This window comes from Loxodonta africana, chromosome 7 (genome assembly GCF_030014295.1).
Source record: "Loxodonta africana isolate mLoxAfr1 chromosome 7, mLoxAfr1.hap2, whole genome shotgun sequence".
NCBI classification, from domain to species: domain Eukaryota; kingdom Metazoa; phylum Chordata; class Mammalia; order Proboscidea; family Elephantidae; genus Loxodonta; species Loxodonta africana.
In genome coordinates this window covers 96,569,496-96,585,624 of record NC_087348.1, presented here as the reverse complement: position 1 = coordinate 96,585,624, position 16,129 = coordinate 96,569,496, and the positions used below count along the sequence as shown (strand labels likewise).

The window sequence follows — 16,129 nt, the reverse complement described above, 5'->3', positions numbered from 1 at the left end:
GTTGAACATCAACCAATTCTTTTTGGTATAGTGACTCTCTATATTCGTTCCATCTTCTCTGGATGCTTCCTGCATCATTTAGTATTTTCTCTGTAGAATCCTTCAGTATTGCAACTCGAGGCTTGACATTTTTCTTCAGTTCTTTCAGCTTGAGAAATGCTGAACATGTTCTTCCCTTTTGGTTTTCTATCTCCGGGACTTTGCACATGTCATCATAACACTTTGTCTTCTCATTTGTTCAGCTCTTTTACATCATCATTTTTTTTCCTTTTGCTTTAGCTACTCAGCATTCAAGAGCAAGTTTCAGAGTCTTTTCTGACATCCATTTTTTTAACCCAATATAGTAAGTGGTATTCTGCTCTGAGTCTTGGAAAGTTCTTTTTGAACCAAGTTTATTTCCCAAGGACTCTAGTTCTTACTCATTGGACCTAGGTCAACCTATTAAGGCCACAAAACAGTCTAATCCTTACTCCATGTAATAGGTCTTCTGATATTCTAAAGCAGAGATCATAGTAAGCTAAATTCCAAATCCTTTCAAGCATTTTTTTATTTGAAATGTGGTTTCAAGTTCTTTCTTATGTTTGGTTGCTCTTCAGTGAACATGCTGCAGTTTATCTTAGTCTCTTAAATGTGGCTCCCAGATGTGAGCTGCTGAACTCCAAATTTGCTCTGAGAGTGTTATGCAAAGTTGAGCTTCCTATCACTCCATTCTAGGCATTGTACATCTAAAAATAAAGGACAGGAAAACAATAGCTTTGTTGTCTACCAGGAGTGTTCTCTTGAGTCCAATTGTTCTGCCTTACCTAATTCTTGACTTCCTTCCTCCATTTCTCCCTTATAATCCTGCTCAGTTTCTCAGTAAAACAAACATTATTGAGTACTTCCTTCGTGTTTAGCACTTGCCAGACTTTTTGGAGAACCAGATTTGATGCCTGTCTTCAAGGAGCTCACAGTATTATTGAAGAAATTTGCTTTGCCCCCCAAAGAACAATTAACAGAGATCCAAGACTGAATATAATGGAGACAACGTTGTTCCTAGACCCTTTCTTTGAGCTGTTCTTAATAGTAGTTGAGACTTCTGGGTATGATTGAAAACAGATCTCCCAGTTCAAAATGCCAGTGCAGAACTGGCTTCAAGCCCAGGCTGTCAGTGGCTTTGTCAAATTTTTGTCGTTGCGTTGACCTAGACTGTTGCAGACTGAAGACCTTTGAATTCCATCATCTGCAAAGAAAGCTGGGCGCCTACACGGACTGACACCTCACAGGCCATGGAACAGCTTTCTAGCACCTGGCACCTGCCCAGTGCCAATCTAAAGTGCACAGGGGGAAAAGTTCTTTCAGATGTTGGCATGAGTCTGCCTGTGTTTGGGCTTCTGGGAAACAACGGTTTTAATTTGCTTTGACAGCGCTTTCCCCCAGGAGAAAATTTACCAAAACACCTTGTCTTCTTCACATGCAAGAACATCGCTTGTTTGCTTTCTCGTTTTTACTGTGGGAAGTTTCTATGTATTTTGTATGGATGTGTGTTTACCTCCAATAACCCACATTTCCTTGTTTGGATTTATTAGACCAAGTTGTTTTAGTTCATCAATGGAAGGCATGTGTGGCCCAGGGTCACTGACCCTTCCTTAAAACCAAACTATAAACTCTGCCAGGTCCCGGGCAAACCTCTTCACATGCACAGCATTACCCTATTTGCTCTTCAGAACACCCTTTGAGGTGAGTGCTATTATTAACTCCACCTCAGAGATGAGGAAACTGCTGTTTAGAGATGACTTGTCCACATAGCTAGTCAGAGGCAGCCTGGTTCCAGAGCCTACCCTTTCGAACAGCCACTCTACCACAAGCCTTGGGTTCATGTAGAACTTGGTGCACTTACCAGATTCGCCGTTATCTGCTCTGTGACCTTGAGAAAGTTGCTTAATTCAGCTCTCAGACTCCACGTGAGACTATCAAATGGTGGCAAAGGTACCTATTGTTCCTGATTATTGTAAGGATTAAATTAGAATAATGTAACTTTTATAGTTCCATCTGAGGGAATGAGAGGATCTCTCTCTCAGACCTTTCCTTCAACCTTTAGTTACTGTAGAATTAAATCCTAGCTCTGTTATCTATTTGTTTCCCTCTTTTCTTTTGGTTGCCAAAATAAATCTAATCGTATCTCAAGAACAAAGGGATGGAATGGATGTAGCCTGAAGTATAAATTACACTAGCTGCAGTCAAGGTGATGTATCCAGTCATACAACTGGCTAATGGCTGTCCTGGTGTCCATGTTCCTTCCTTCTTGCTCATCACATTAGCATCCTTTCTGTTACAGGGCAGCCAAGAGGCGGCATCAGAGAGTGGATCTCTAGTGGGAAATAAGTGGACCTTGGTTCTTCAACTGGATACTCCCAAAGAGTTTCTAGCATTTCTGTTTTACACCTGAAGCAGAGACAACAGAACAGAGGAAGGAACTGTAGGGTGGAAACACAGTATCCTATTTAGCTGGGACATATCACAGGGCAACGAGACATAGAGGAGGTCCTGGGCGGGGGCAGGGGATAAGTAAGCAGAAAGGAGAGACTGAGGAGGGCTCTGACCTCATCCACACAGCTGGTTCCTTCTGTCTTTGGTGCTGAGATCCAACATCAAGTTTCCATGACTACAGAGGTTTGCCTGCTCAGACCAGGGCCAGAGACAGGCGTACTCATATCATGGTAAGCTGACTGAGGAGAAAAGCCACCTCTCCCCTTCCAATTAATTTCTCCTGTGAAACATGAACCCAGTAGGCAGGTGGGTTGCCCTGGTAGTCTTCCTCCAGGCAGGTTTTTCTTTTCTCGGTGGTCTCTCCCTGTTTCCTACAACATGAGGCTTCAGGATTGCAAAAGACAAAAGCGGAAGGTGGCAAACAAAGGTAGGCTTTCTCAGGCAGCAACCCTACACTCAGGAGGACATAATTATCAACTATAACCATTTTTCACCTTGACATGGGATCTTAATGATTTGTTTCTGGGAAAGAGTTGTAAGCAGACTAAATGGGGCATTGAGGTGGGATTCCCCGAGTCCTCTGTGGTTTCCTGTTTCCCTTTTCTCCTCTGGGAAGGAATACTGCTGTCTTTTCTTCCTTCTGCAGATGCACTTTTGTATCTCAAGCAATATCTTGTTCAACATCGAGAGAACATGCCCACTTCAACACATGTCCAGGAATGAGCTAAGGAAACATTTAAATTCTACATTCTGATATTTATGAAAGGAAAAACAAGTTTCTGAACATCAGATTTCCTACCAGCGTCCACTGGTATGATAGAAAAAAAAAAATCTGGAAAAAAGGCCCCAGTTTTCCAACATACACCCAATTATGAAAATCAGTTAGCCATAGACAGCTGAATTTTTAATTTAGACCTGCACAGATCTGAAGGCCCACTTTCTGCTGAAAGATGGCAGCTGCAGATTGAACACGAGCAAAGCGGGAGAGACTGTAGGGAGAAGAAATTCACCAAACACTAACAGGGAGCATACAATGTATTTATGCAATGAAGTTCACACTTCTCCCAATGAGTGTCACTTCTGCACTAGAGTTTAGCATAAAGATATATGGTCGATGGAGACTCATAATTCGTGGGATCCCAAGTGGACCCCAGGTTGCTAAAATATTTCCAAGTGGAAGAAAAACGACATACATAAACATTTCATCAAAAGAAAATATTCTCCAAATGACGCCCTTCTACTTCCTTATTGCCACCTTAAAATTATTCCCTGTCTCCGAAAACTTCTGCCTTCGCCAACACCAACAGCCTGGGGCAAGTTTTGTCGCAAACAGGCTTCTATTCTGTCGGATTTAGCAACCAACACTATACCCAGTCACAGAAAATACATTTTCCTCACTTTTTCACTGTGAAGACTTTGACAGATGATAAGCAGGTTTGTATCCTGCAGACTTCGTAAATCAGAATCTAGAAAGTGTGAAACATTATCTGCAGTTGATCCTGTTAAAAATGTAACTGATAATTATAGTGATCTTTTTAGGAGACATTTTTTTTATACCGTTGAGTTTCGGAAGGCCTAAATTATAGAATTTTAGATCTGGATGGGATCTCTGAGATCATCTAGTTTAATTCTTTCAGTGAGAGCAATAAAGATTTATTAAGACCCTTCTGTGGACTGGATACCAAGGCAAATACATACATGAATAAACTCAGTTTCTGCCTCCGGGGAGTTCACAGTCGAGGAAGTAGACTACATGGTGCTTTAATAGGGGGTGAAGGAAAAAGAGTCCTGTGAGTGGCTTAGCCTGTTTTAAGAAATCAGGAAGGTTTCTCACAGGAGGTGACATTGGAACTGGATTTGAAAGAAGGAATAGGAGTTGACAAGCAGGGAAGTCTGGGAGGAGCAAGTGCAAGGATGACGAAACAGGTACAGAAAGGTCAAGTGATATGGTCAAGGTCCCACAGCCATTTAGTAGCAGAACAAGACTGAGAACCTAGGTCTCCTGCCTGTACTCCTGCAACACTGCGGGTGAAGCCAACCTTTCGATTGTCAAATTAACCAGTAGCTTTAAGTGAAAATAATCTTGCCTTAAGCTTCACTCAAAATTCTTGTTTTAAAAGGTATTCAAAATGAAATTCTTATGTTTTAAAAGATCTTCTCTCTGTCTGTCTCTGTCTCTCTCTATATATATACATATATTTTTGTTTTGTTTTGTTTTAAGTGTTCAGGAAGTCACTGCCAGTTTAAAGAATTAGGAACATGGGTTCTGTTGGGCAAAACCAATGGAGAGCAGAGATGCTTGGGGCCCTGGCTTATGAGCCTTGGCTCTGCTCATGTCCAGAAATGAGGCCACGTGTTGTTCTTAACTCTGTGTTAATGTAAAATACTGCTTGCTTTTTTACATTCCAACATTGAATCAGTGCAATTTCCCATTCAGTAAATGAACTACACATTTGGGCCCTTTTTCCAAACTTCTTAAGTTGTTTCCAAGTTAATATTGGCAGACATCAGGAAAAGACCTTTCTTGAAAGTACGCCATGCTATGAATGCCATCCACTTCCTCCCTACCTACCCATTCTTCAAGCCCACCTCTTGTGAGAAGCCTTCCCTCTGCTGATTTTGCCCCATTCCAGTGGCTATTGCATTGGCCATAAGTGCTTTGCTGCATGTAAGGCTTATTCCCCTTGCCTCCAGATGTCTTTTCCTCCAGTTGATCTCATTATAGAGTCATAGAATTTTAGAACAGGAAATCTGTCCTAGAAATTATCTGTGCCATCACCTTTGTTTCACATATAAGGAAGATGAGGCCTACAGAGGGGAAGTGAGTTGCTTTAGGTTACCAAGTGTAGTGTTAAGAGTGTGGTACTTGGAAGAATGGACCCCAGATCCAGGTTTCATTCCCTCCAGGCAGACCTACTTTCATGCCCCATGATGGTGCCAGTGACAAGTTTATTGTCTCAGTCTCCCTTTTAGACTGCAACTTTCTTTTAGGCAAGGCTTGTGTCTTATATGGTAATATCGCACTTAATGGAGGCCTTAATCTTGGCTTTATGACTTATAGTTGTGAATTAAGACAACAGGTGAGTCTTTAATTTTGCTCCACCTAATGTTTTCCTCTGCTTTCAACTCTTCTGCTGACTTGCTGTGTGACCTGGACAAGTCACTAGCCTTCCTCTGGGTCTCAGTTTCCTTCTCTGTTAAATTAGAGCACTGGACTAGATGGTCTCTTGGATCCCAGCAAGCTCTGAAAGTTCTAGAATTCTCTACATTCCAACTGGATTCTTTGCTGCCTGTAAGATGAGCCTCACTGTCCCACAGATAAGCTCCATTCATTTCCTAGCTCCTGCTATGATATGCAATGAGCTCCTTCAAGGCTCAGATAGCGTGATATCACAGAAAAATATTGGCGTCTAAAGACTTGGGTTCAAATCCTGGCCCCATGACTTATTATACAAAAGTCACTTCATTCCTCTCAGCCTCATCCCCTCCCCCCGCCCCATCCCTTTTTGGTAAAATAGCAATAGCAGTACATGCTTGTCAGATTTGTTCTGAAAATGAAATGAGACAAATTTTATGGAAATGTGTGGCACAAAAAGGCATTCCATGTATAATTTCTTCTTTGTTCCACATCTAGCATTTCTGAGAAATGAGCTGTTCCAAAGAAACACCTTTTCCAGATAACAGGTTTACTAACTTGAGCTGTAAAACGTTGACTAATTTTTGATGAAAATCTTCCTGACGTGGGTCTTATATTTACTTGGCATGTCACACATTGTATACCAAAGATATTAGGAAGAGTTGGAGAAGGTAGCCTCCCTGTAAAAGGTGGGCATGATACCAGATGGATGCAACTAGGACAAGGGAATGTGACAGAAGATTGCCCTGCTCTTTGAAAAAGCTTGGATTTTTCTCACTGGGGAAAATGGGGAGCCATCAAAGCGTTTTAAGCAGGGGAGTGACAGGATCAGATTTGTTTCAGAGAGATTACTCAGCCTGCTGGGTGGTGAATGAATTAGGGTGGCAAGCAAGAAAGGAAGCTAGGAGACCAGCCACCAGGCTGTTGTAGTGGTCCCAGTGAGAGATGGTAGGGACCTGGATTGATATTTGAAAAATCAGAGATGGACAAAGACACATTTGCTAATGCCCAGTAGCTTTATGAAAGAAAAAATTAATGGAAATAATATCAGCCCATTGTGAGAAAAATGAAAAACACAGAAAAATATAAAGACCATGAGACTCACCCGGTAACCTGCCACCCAAAGTTAACCACTGTTAACAGGTAAAACGATTTTTGCCCAGTGTTTTTTTAGCTGAAGGATTTCTAATGCGTTCGTAGATACAAATTTGACGTAAAAAATGTGGTTCACACAGATGTTTTCCAGAGCACATCTTTTAATGTCAATTGAGATGTACCTCAGTAAGCGTAAAAATAGTAACCTAATTATTTATTCTATTGGTTTCTTTCAGTGACCAGGTCAGAATAGCTCAAATGTGTGAGCCTTGGTTAACCTGAGGTTCCACTCATGGGCCTTCTGTTTGGGTAAAGTAGTTTCTGTTTTCAACGTCCTTCTCATTTCTTTCCCCAGAATCCGTGGATAACTGTCCCAGCAACTGCTATGGCAATGGAGACTGCATCTCTGGGACCTGCCACTGCTTCCTGGGTTTCCTGGGCCCTGACTGTGGCAGAGGTGAGAACACTGTATGTGGGCTTGTGATTGCCACTCCCAGAGCCCCTACAGCAGTCTCAGGTTCCACTCCTCAGGGCAAGTACAGAACCCCAGGCCACCTTCTGACTTGCAGAGAAGGATCCCAAGGGCCTTCATCAGAAGCTCTTCCAGGGTGGTCTTCGGGCAGATTTGTGGATCTGTCAGCCATTCTTATCAACATGTGGATGATTAGGGAGACCAGGAAGGGAGAGTGTTTATGGGGGTAGCCCCTGTAATTTAGTATCCATTCTGAGGGTGGCAGTGGGGTCTTGAAGTACTCAGCACTTACCTTTACACAGTGTGATTTCTGTCTTGCCTTGTCCAGAGGGATCCGAGGGGCTGTTCCTTTACTGCCTTCTAATAGTGCAGACCAAAATCTTGGCTAAGACCACCAAGGAGAGACTTGGAACGCTTCTCCACACAGAATTCCAATTTTGCCTGATATTTGGGCACATATAGTGCTAATGATAACCACTACTGAGATAGTTTAGAAGGCTGCCCAGGATCCACCGTGTGCTTTGGCTTTCATTTTTGCCCTGAAGAATTAACAAGGAACATGCCAAAGGAGATTCTGAGAACTAGGCACTCCCCATGCAGAGCTAAAATGGCTCCTTCTTTCAGTTTTTCTCCTTTTCACTCACTCAGCAGACATTTGATTCATGCCCATTCAGGCCTAGTGGGTCCTGTGCCAGGCACTGGGGTTACAATGAACAAGACACGATCCCGGGAGCCTGCAGCCTGGTCTGAGAGGCAGACAAGTAAATAGACTCTTACAAAGCAGTATGTGAAATATACCGTAACAAGGCTAAGTACAGGGAGATTCTCTCAGCATAGAAGAGGGGAGGCTGTCTCAGTTTGGAAAGGGATGAAGATTATAAAAGGCTTCCTAGACAATGTGACATTTGAACCAAGCCCTGATGCTTTTTTTTTTTTTTTTTTTGTAGTAGTTCATCAGTAGAAGGCAGAGATGAGGGTTCCGAATGGAGGGAGCAGTGCCCTGCAGATACCGTACTGGGATACTGCCTTGGGGGTTCTGCGTATTCTTCATAATGTAAAATAGACTCAGTTTGAGGCAGTAAGAGCTAGCACCCTGAGGAAGCACAGTGATTACCTGCTGAGTGCTTTAAAAAGGAAAGAAGCCAGATGGGGGTCAGGAGATGGTGCTGCAGAGAGAAGAGATGAGTCATCCCTTGTAACAAGAATTACTGTCTCATCCCATATGCACTTGAAGAGTCATGTATAAAACAGCCTTATTGTATCCCAGTAGGATTGGTAGGTACTTATAGCACAATACAGTATAATTTATTTCTATATAGTGTCCCTCGTACAGATGATCATAAAACCCTTTACACTAAGAGGCAGAATGGAAAGATAATACTTTAAAGAGCCAAGTGAGACTCAGTATGATGGAGCCCTTGTGGCGTAGTGGTTGAGAGCTCAACTGCTAACCAAAAGGTTGGCAGTTCAATTCCACCATCCACTCCTTGGAAACTCTATGGAGCAGTTCTCCTTGGTCCTATAGAGCCACTATGAGTCAGAATCAACTCGATGGCAGCGGGTTTTTTTTTGTTGTTGTTGTTGTTTTTTAATTCTTGTATGGGGGCAGTGATGTATGGGGCTTGAGTAGAGGCCTGGAAGACAAGAAAGCTGAAATTTGCTGGGTAAAAACAACAGTAAGTGGTGCTGCGGATGAGGTATAGGGAAGTGGAGTGCTGTTCTCAGGAAGGGTGGAGAAGGAATTTGAGACAGGTAGGAGGCCCAGCCACTGTCTCTTCCATTGAGAACAAGGAATAGATTGAAGCTTCCTATCTAAGGCTTCTAGCAACCACTATACTACATCAGCAACATGAAGGGTGGGGAAAGCGACATTCAGGGAACACGAACTCTGTTGGGCACTTTCACGGACAATCCCAGACGTGTTTAAACTGGAATGAAATGCAAAGCAATTGAGGCTATTGGTCAAGCCAGGGAGGAGAGAATGGAACAAAGGCTTTGATTCATGCCAGGTTTCCTGTCCTGTCTCCCCCAGCCTCCTGCCCTGTGCTCTGTAGCGGGAATGGCCAATACATGAAGGGCAGGTGCCTGTGCCACAGCGGCTGGAAGGGTGCTGAGTGTGATGTGCCCACCAACCAGTGTATCGACGTGGCCTGCAGCAACCATGGCACCTGCATCATGGGCACCTGCATCTGCAACCCGGGCTACAAAGGCGAGAGCTGTGAGGAAGGTAAGACTCGTGAACAGGCAGCTCCAGCACCTTCCTCTGAGGTAGAAGACTGTACACAGTGCCAAGAGCAGAGGAAACATCCTGAGCTGCCCTGTGAGCCCCCATCCCCAAGCCAGGAACTCAGCCAGCAACATCAATCCACAGGAAGAAGACAGATAAATCAGGGTTCTGGTCAGAAAAAGAAAAGAGAACTCTCATTTATTGAGCCCTTACCACATACAAGGCTCTGTGAAGCCTCATACCATTTATCTCATTTTAACCCTATTTGTTGTTGTTGTTGTTAGGTGCCATCGAGTCAGGTCCGACTCATAGCAACCCTATGTACAACAGAACGAAACACTGTCCGGTCTTGCGCCAGGCCCACAATCGTTATGCTTGAGCCTGTGTTGCAGCCACTGTGTCCATCTCTTTGAGATCTTCCTCTTTTTCATTGACCCTATACTTTACCAAGCATGATGTCCTTCTCCAGGGACTGATCTCATGTCCAAAATATGTAACGTGTAGTCTCCCCATCCTTGCTTCTAAGGAGCATTCTGGTTGTACTTTTTCCAAGACAGGTTTGTTCATTCTTCTGGCAGTCCACAGTGTATTCAATATTCCTTGCCAACACCACAATTCAAAGGCATTATTTCTTCTTCTGTCTTCCTTATTCATCGTCCAGCTTTCACATGCATGTGATGCGATTGAAAATACCATGGCTTGGGTCAGGCGCACCTTAGTCTTCAAGGTGACATCTTTGCTTTTCGGCACTTTTAAAGAGGTCTTTTACAGCAGATTTGCCCCATGCAGTGCATCTTTTGATTTCTTGACTGCTGCTTCCATGGCTGTTGATTGTGGATCCAAGTAAAATGAAATCCTTGACAACTTCAATCTTTTCTCTGTTTATCATGATGTTGCTTATTGGTCCAGTTGCGAGAATTTTTGTTTTCTTTATGTTGAGGTGTAATCCATACTGAAGGCTGTGGTCTTTGATCTTCATCAGTAAGTGCTCCAAGCCCTGTTCACTTTCAGCAAGCAAGGTTGTGTCATCTGCTTAACACAGGTTGTTAATGAGTCTTCTTCCAATCCTGATGCCCCATTCTTCTTCATATAGTCCAGCTTCTCGGATTATTTGCTCAGCGTACAGATTGAATCCTGACACACACCTTCCCTGATTTTAAACCATGCAGCATCCCCTTGTTGTGACTGAACAACTGCTCTTGATCTATGTACAGGTTCCTCATGAGCACAATTAAGTGTTCGAGAATTCCCATTCTTCACAATGTTATCCATAATTTGTTATGATCCACACAGACGAATGCCTTTGCACAGCTTAACTCTATTAGAGAAAGGTAATCATCTCGATTTTACAGTTGAGGAAAGTGAGACCCAGAGAGTCAAGTGACTTGCTCAGGGTCACATGACCAGTAGATGGCAGAGCTTGGTCTAAATCCAGTCTTCCTAGCTTCATAACTCTAGTTTTTTTCCAACCCCCTGTCAGCTCATCTGCTCTCTTTCTTCCTCCATTTCTGAAGTCTGATTTTATTATAGACCTCCAAATTCTGCCTTCGTTTATGACACTCCTGTATGTGTGTTCATGTGTATGGCTCTTAGGTGCCCATAAACCTGTCTCCTTCCTTCATGAAATAAATATATGCCTGGGTAGACTGAAGCTGCCAATTTAACAGTGACACTTGATGTTAGTTTACCTGTTGGAAAATATAACCAGGTGAGGTAAGTAACTACTCCTGTTTCACAAATGACAAAACTGTGGCCCAGGGAAGGGCAGTGACATGCCCATGGTCATAGAGCTAACTAGTAGCAGGGTAGGGATTCAACCCAGGTCTTTTTACTTCAAATCTAGTACTGTTTCTTCTTGACTGCATGGAATTCCAGACGAAAGGAGGAGCCTTATTCGTAAACAATACGCAGTAGCATTTAAGAGTACACATTCTGAAATCCAGTGTAGGTTTGAGTCCTGACTCTGACCTCAGTTCCTTTATCTGTAAAATAGAACTATCTCCCTCAAAGGGCTATTGTGAAGATTAAATTAAATGACTATGTAAAGCACATAATAAAGGCGGCCTCGTGGCACAGTGGTTAAGCACCCAGCTGCCAACTGAAAAGTCAGTGATTTGAACCCACCAGCTGCTCCATGGGAGAAAGATGTGACAGTCTGCTTCTGGGAAACCCCCTGGGGCAGTTCTTCTCTGTCCTGTAGGGTCGTTATGAGTCGGTATTGACAGCAATGGGTTTAAAGCACATAGATCAGTATCTGCCTCATAGTAAATGTATAAACCTTAGCTACTATTATTATTACTAGGTGGCGGTAGTTGTCGTTTTCTGGGGACCATTGAAGTACATTTCCTGTTTCACCCCACTCACTTTATCAAGTCTTTTGAAATGGATGGACTTCAGCTTTTGAAATTGACGGATAAGTTTGTGCACGGGTTGTTACCTCCCATTCTCCAAAGTCTGGGGCCCTGGCATCTTCCCTCGTGGGTGAAACAGGCGTCTACAGAGAGCTAGCCTTCTAACCTCATTTGGTATTTAACAGAAAACCCCCTCTTAAGGCATCATTTTGTCTTAAAAAGGGAGAGAGAGAGACAGAACGAATGTAACAGACCTATTTTCCAAGAGTGGGGAACAGGAAGGGATTAATGTCTGAGAAGCGTTGCCTCTGCAAGACAGGCCATACAAACCCCAAGTGTGACTGGAAGCTCCTGATTCAGACCTATTAACTTTGATGGGGATTACTTTGGGCTGTCTGAAAGAGGAGGCCTGTAAGCCCCTCCAAAAAAGGGACTTTCTGTTTTCTAATCTTGACAATGGTGACCTTCATCTGCTTTTGTTTTTATTTTAGTCGCTCGAGGCGAAGGCCCTGAGAAGGAAAGAAAAACAAAAGAGAGATTCTACTTGAAACTGTGGGGCTCTTCCACCCCCAACCCCACCAGTGTTGTGTGGGCTGGGAAGCAGGGAGTTGTCCTTCCCCAGATAACCCAGCACTGGACAGGGCCGCAGAGCTGCAGGGTTATTTACAAAGACAGAAAAGAAGTTGTTTAGGTCTTTGATTTATGTTATCTATTTAAAAAGAAATGTTTTTACTCCTGCTTTCTTTTCTGAGAAGGGCCATCTGGTATTGATTCCTTTTATTATTTCTGTTTCTTTGGGGAAGCATCAGTGCATATTCCTTGTGTTTATAATGGGGTTTACTTGGGGCCTTTGTCCTCCTCCTCCTCTCCGCCCCCCTTCCCTGAGCTCTGCTCAGACGGGTTTCACTGTGTTTATAAAACATCAGCTAACAAGCTTACTTTTTTCTCTCTCTCTCTTCCTTCTTCTGAAGTTTATTGCCCCATATTTTTTAAAGCTTGAACTGAGCCAGCAGGACGTTTGGAGGGACTTGGGGGAGGGGCAGAAGAGAACAAACTTAGGCCTTTTGCAGTGAAATGTGAGACATAATTTTTGGTCCCAGAGAATGTCTTAATAACTTGTGTGGTCACTGACATGTCAAACATTTTGGGGAAAGGGTTGTGTTTGCAGCATAGCCACATAGACCTCCTCACTGTATTAATGGGCTAAGCTTCTGCTAGAAATGTTGGCTTGCATGGCGAGCTCTGCAGAGGAAAAACATGTAACTGTTTGGCACCTCTTTTAAGAAGAAACTACGTTAGACTGTCTTCTAAACAAAATTCAGCCCACCTCCCCAGCAACTTCTCCCCTGTCCCTTGATCACAGCACTCCACTATGCCAGACAAGCTGGGTTTTCCCATGTTATGGAAAACTCCCTGGGAAATAAATATTGTTCATGAAACTACCCTAGTGTGATGGTAAGAAGACAACTTGAATCCCATCTTAGGGTTCCTGTCACCCGGAGGCCCCAGAGAGGGAGGGCATATTCAGAGTGTACATATGACCTCTTTGGCAGGCAGAGCTTCACTGGAGCATAGAAAATGGCCCTAGGTTTAGAATCAGTAGAGTGCAAGACAGCATTCTCCCCACAGGAACCTCAGCTAGTCCCTCCTAGGCTTCCGCACACTGCCTTCCCTCCCAGATGCAGTCCTCTTTAAAACTCCCGGTTCTCTAGCCCCACGCTCCCTTTACCAAGCTGGCCCTCAGAAAAAAAAAAAAAAGCGATCATTAATTGCCTAGAGCTGGCCTCTCGTCAGTTCTTTTCTGATCCTTTTCTCTGCCTGGACCATCTGCTGAGAGCACGAGGTTCACTTTGTTGGTTTCTGGGTCCCTATTAGACTTACATGTCTGAGGAAGAACAGGAGTCTGACGCCAAGGGCCTCTTGGTAAAATTGGCACCCTCTCGGCCTGCTGGCTAAAAGTGGAGATTTATAGGCTCAGCTACCAGGGCGCCCTGGGGTTTGCAGAGACAATTTCAGCCCAAAGCTGGGGGGACAGGAACTTACAGAATGGGAAATATCTTATAGGCCCTGGGATAGGAATTGCAGGTTGTTTCCTGTCAAATTAGAAAGCTTTCTGGATCTAGGAAATTATTGTTGTAGCCTAATGTGCCAGAATAATCCTTCTGAGGTTCTGAGATCTGAGGCAGGTCATGAAAATTTATTACTGTTATTATTTTTGTTATTTTTAATTACCAGGAAATCCAACAGGTCATAATACTTCAGTCGTTATTAAATGGTGTCCAGCGGCTGCAGCAGAAGAGATTCTTGGCCTATGTTTGACTTTGTTAATTCTCCGCTTGGCCCTATTTCTTTGTTTTTATTTCTATTTTTAACCACTTACTTTATGTCTTTATGTATATATGTAGTAAATATGTATGCATGTATTTTTCAACCAGTAAGATTGTAAAGGAAATAGCGAGAGGTCTGCACTGGGAAAGAGTGATTTGGCTTTAAATTCCTCCACTCCAGCTATGTGATTCTAGGCAAGTTATTCAGTCTCTCTGAGCTTCAGTTTCCTTGTCTGTAAAATGAGGATAAGTATGGTATCCACCTCATAGTGTAGTTGTAAAGATTAAATGAGATAATGTATATAAAATGCATAATAGACAAGTAACTGGCACAGAGGAGGTGCTAAGTTAATGCTAATTGTTTTGTTTTTATCGTTACTATGTTTTTAGCAAATGGCTACTCCTGACCCCTGATCTTCTGATTTATCATTTATGTCATTAAGTTGAATCCCTTTAAAAACCGAAACAGTAAAAAAAAAAACTTTCTTTTATAAACTGGCCCTCAAAATAAATGTTTTCAGAATATCGCCATTTGTAAAGTCTCTACCCTTTTGTGCCTGTGATTTTTAACATACTCAGGCAGGGTGTCCCAGCCTTTTGTAAATGCAAAAGTCAAATATACTGGGTTATGAAGGGTAACTGATAAATAAAATAAAAGAATGTCTGACTGACAAATGAGGTCTGACCACAGTTTGTCTAAGTCATGCTACTGAATGTCCTGATAGAATAAGAAACCACGTTATTTGCAACAGTTTTCAGCTTCTACACTCCTCTCAAGGTCTCAATGTCATTTGATCCTCATAGCAACCTAAGAGGTAGGTATTTTTGCAATACCTGATCTATAGATAGGAAGCTCACAATAGTTACATGACTTGACCGTGGTCATACAACCATGAAGTTTTGTCCCTTGACCCTTGAACCTAGGTCCTCAGAGGCCAAATGCTAAGCTCTTTCATCCGTAGTATGAAAACTTCCTTATGACCCCTGTAAGGAGGAATCTGGCTACATTCATTGCAGCTCCATTAATACTGTTGGGTCTTCCACTCAGACACCACAGTCCCCTTACAAAATTAATAGAATCTTCTGCCTCCCTAAAATAAAAGACAGACCTTAACAACCTTTTGGCAGAGTAAAGAACCTCTGCCAACTGTCTTCTCTTAGGTGCCTTTTGCACTTTCCATGTGAACAGGAGCCATATGATGAGTTAACCCTCTATAAGTTTCTTCTACTTTTCTGGTGCATTGTGGATAATTAGTGGTTAATTTTGTATAGTCCATAACTAAAGTTTTTATTTGGGAGAATCAGCCCCAGTTACAGAAAAAAAAAAAATCAGCTTTAGAATCAGACGGACCTATTTTCAAATCTCTCTCTGACAGGGATTAGCTATGTCATCTGGGATAAATTATTTACCTCTCTGAGCCTCAGTTTCCTCATCTGTCCCTCACTGGGTTAGACAACTGAATCTGATAACATACACAAAGCACCTAATATAGTGCAAGCAGAGAAGGTGCCCCACAAATGTTTCATTATTCTCCCTTCCCTCTTCCTGTGTTGGTCTCTTGACCCTACTTTGACCTTGGGCCCTAGGAGCCCTGCAGAGACTGCTTGGCTGTGAGCCACAGCCTCATACATAGTTCACTTACCATGTAAGGAGAACCTGTGCAAAGTCGGCACATATAATTTGAATATAGTCATCAAAATGTTTGCCCTCTGGAAAGTGAGGTTTGAAAGTTTGTATCAATCACAAGAATTTTAGGAAGATGACAAAATAAAATAAATTCTCATTTAAGGAATCTCTTTATATTTATTCCCATGCTCACAAAAATAAAATTGTATTAGGAAGTGGCAAACAATAATGGTTTGCTCTACAAATACTTATTGAGCACCTTCTATATGCCAGGTATAGTTCCAGGAGATAGAGAAACAAGTGAACAACAGCAAAAAACTCTTCTATTATTGCAAGTATTGCAGGCATAGAAGGCACTAAGCGCTGTGGTAATGTACATATACATCTCTTACTTTGTCTACCCCACAACCCTATAAAATACAAAT

At 42.7% G+C, this 16,129-nt stretch overlaps 1 protein-coding gene across 1 annotated transcript in view; it reads left to right on the top strand.

Moving 5' to 3' along the window:
* TENM4 (teneurin transmembrane protein 4) overlaps positions 1 to 16,129 on the top strand; it is a 259,651-nt gene that overhangs the window by 86,571 nt on the left and 156,951 nt on the right. Inside the window, exons 7-8 of the mRNA XM_064288757.1 lie at positions 7,056 to 7,157; positions 9,205 to 9,399. Coding sequence (XP_064144827.1) covers positions 7,056 to 7,157; positions 9,205 to 9,399 — 297 coding nt within the window. The remainder of the gene's footprint in view (positions 1 to 7,055; positions 7,158 to 9,204; positions 9,400 to 16,129) is intronic.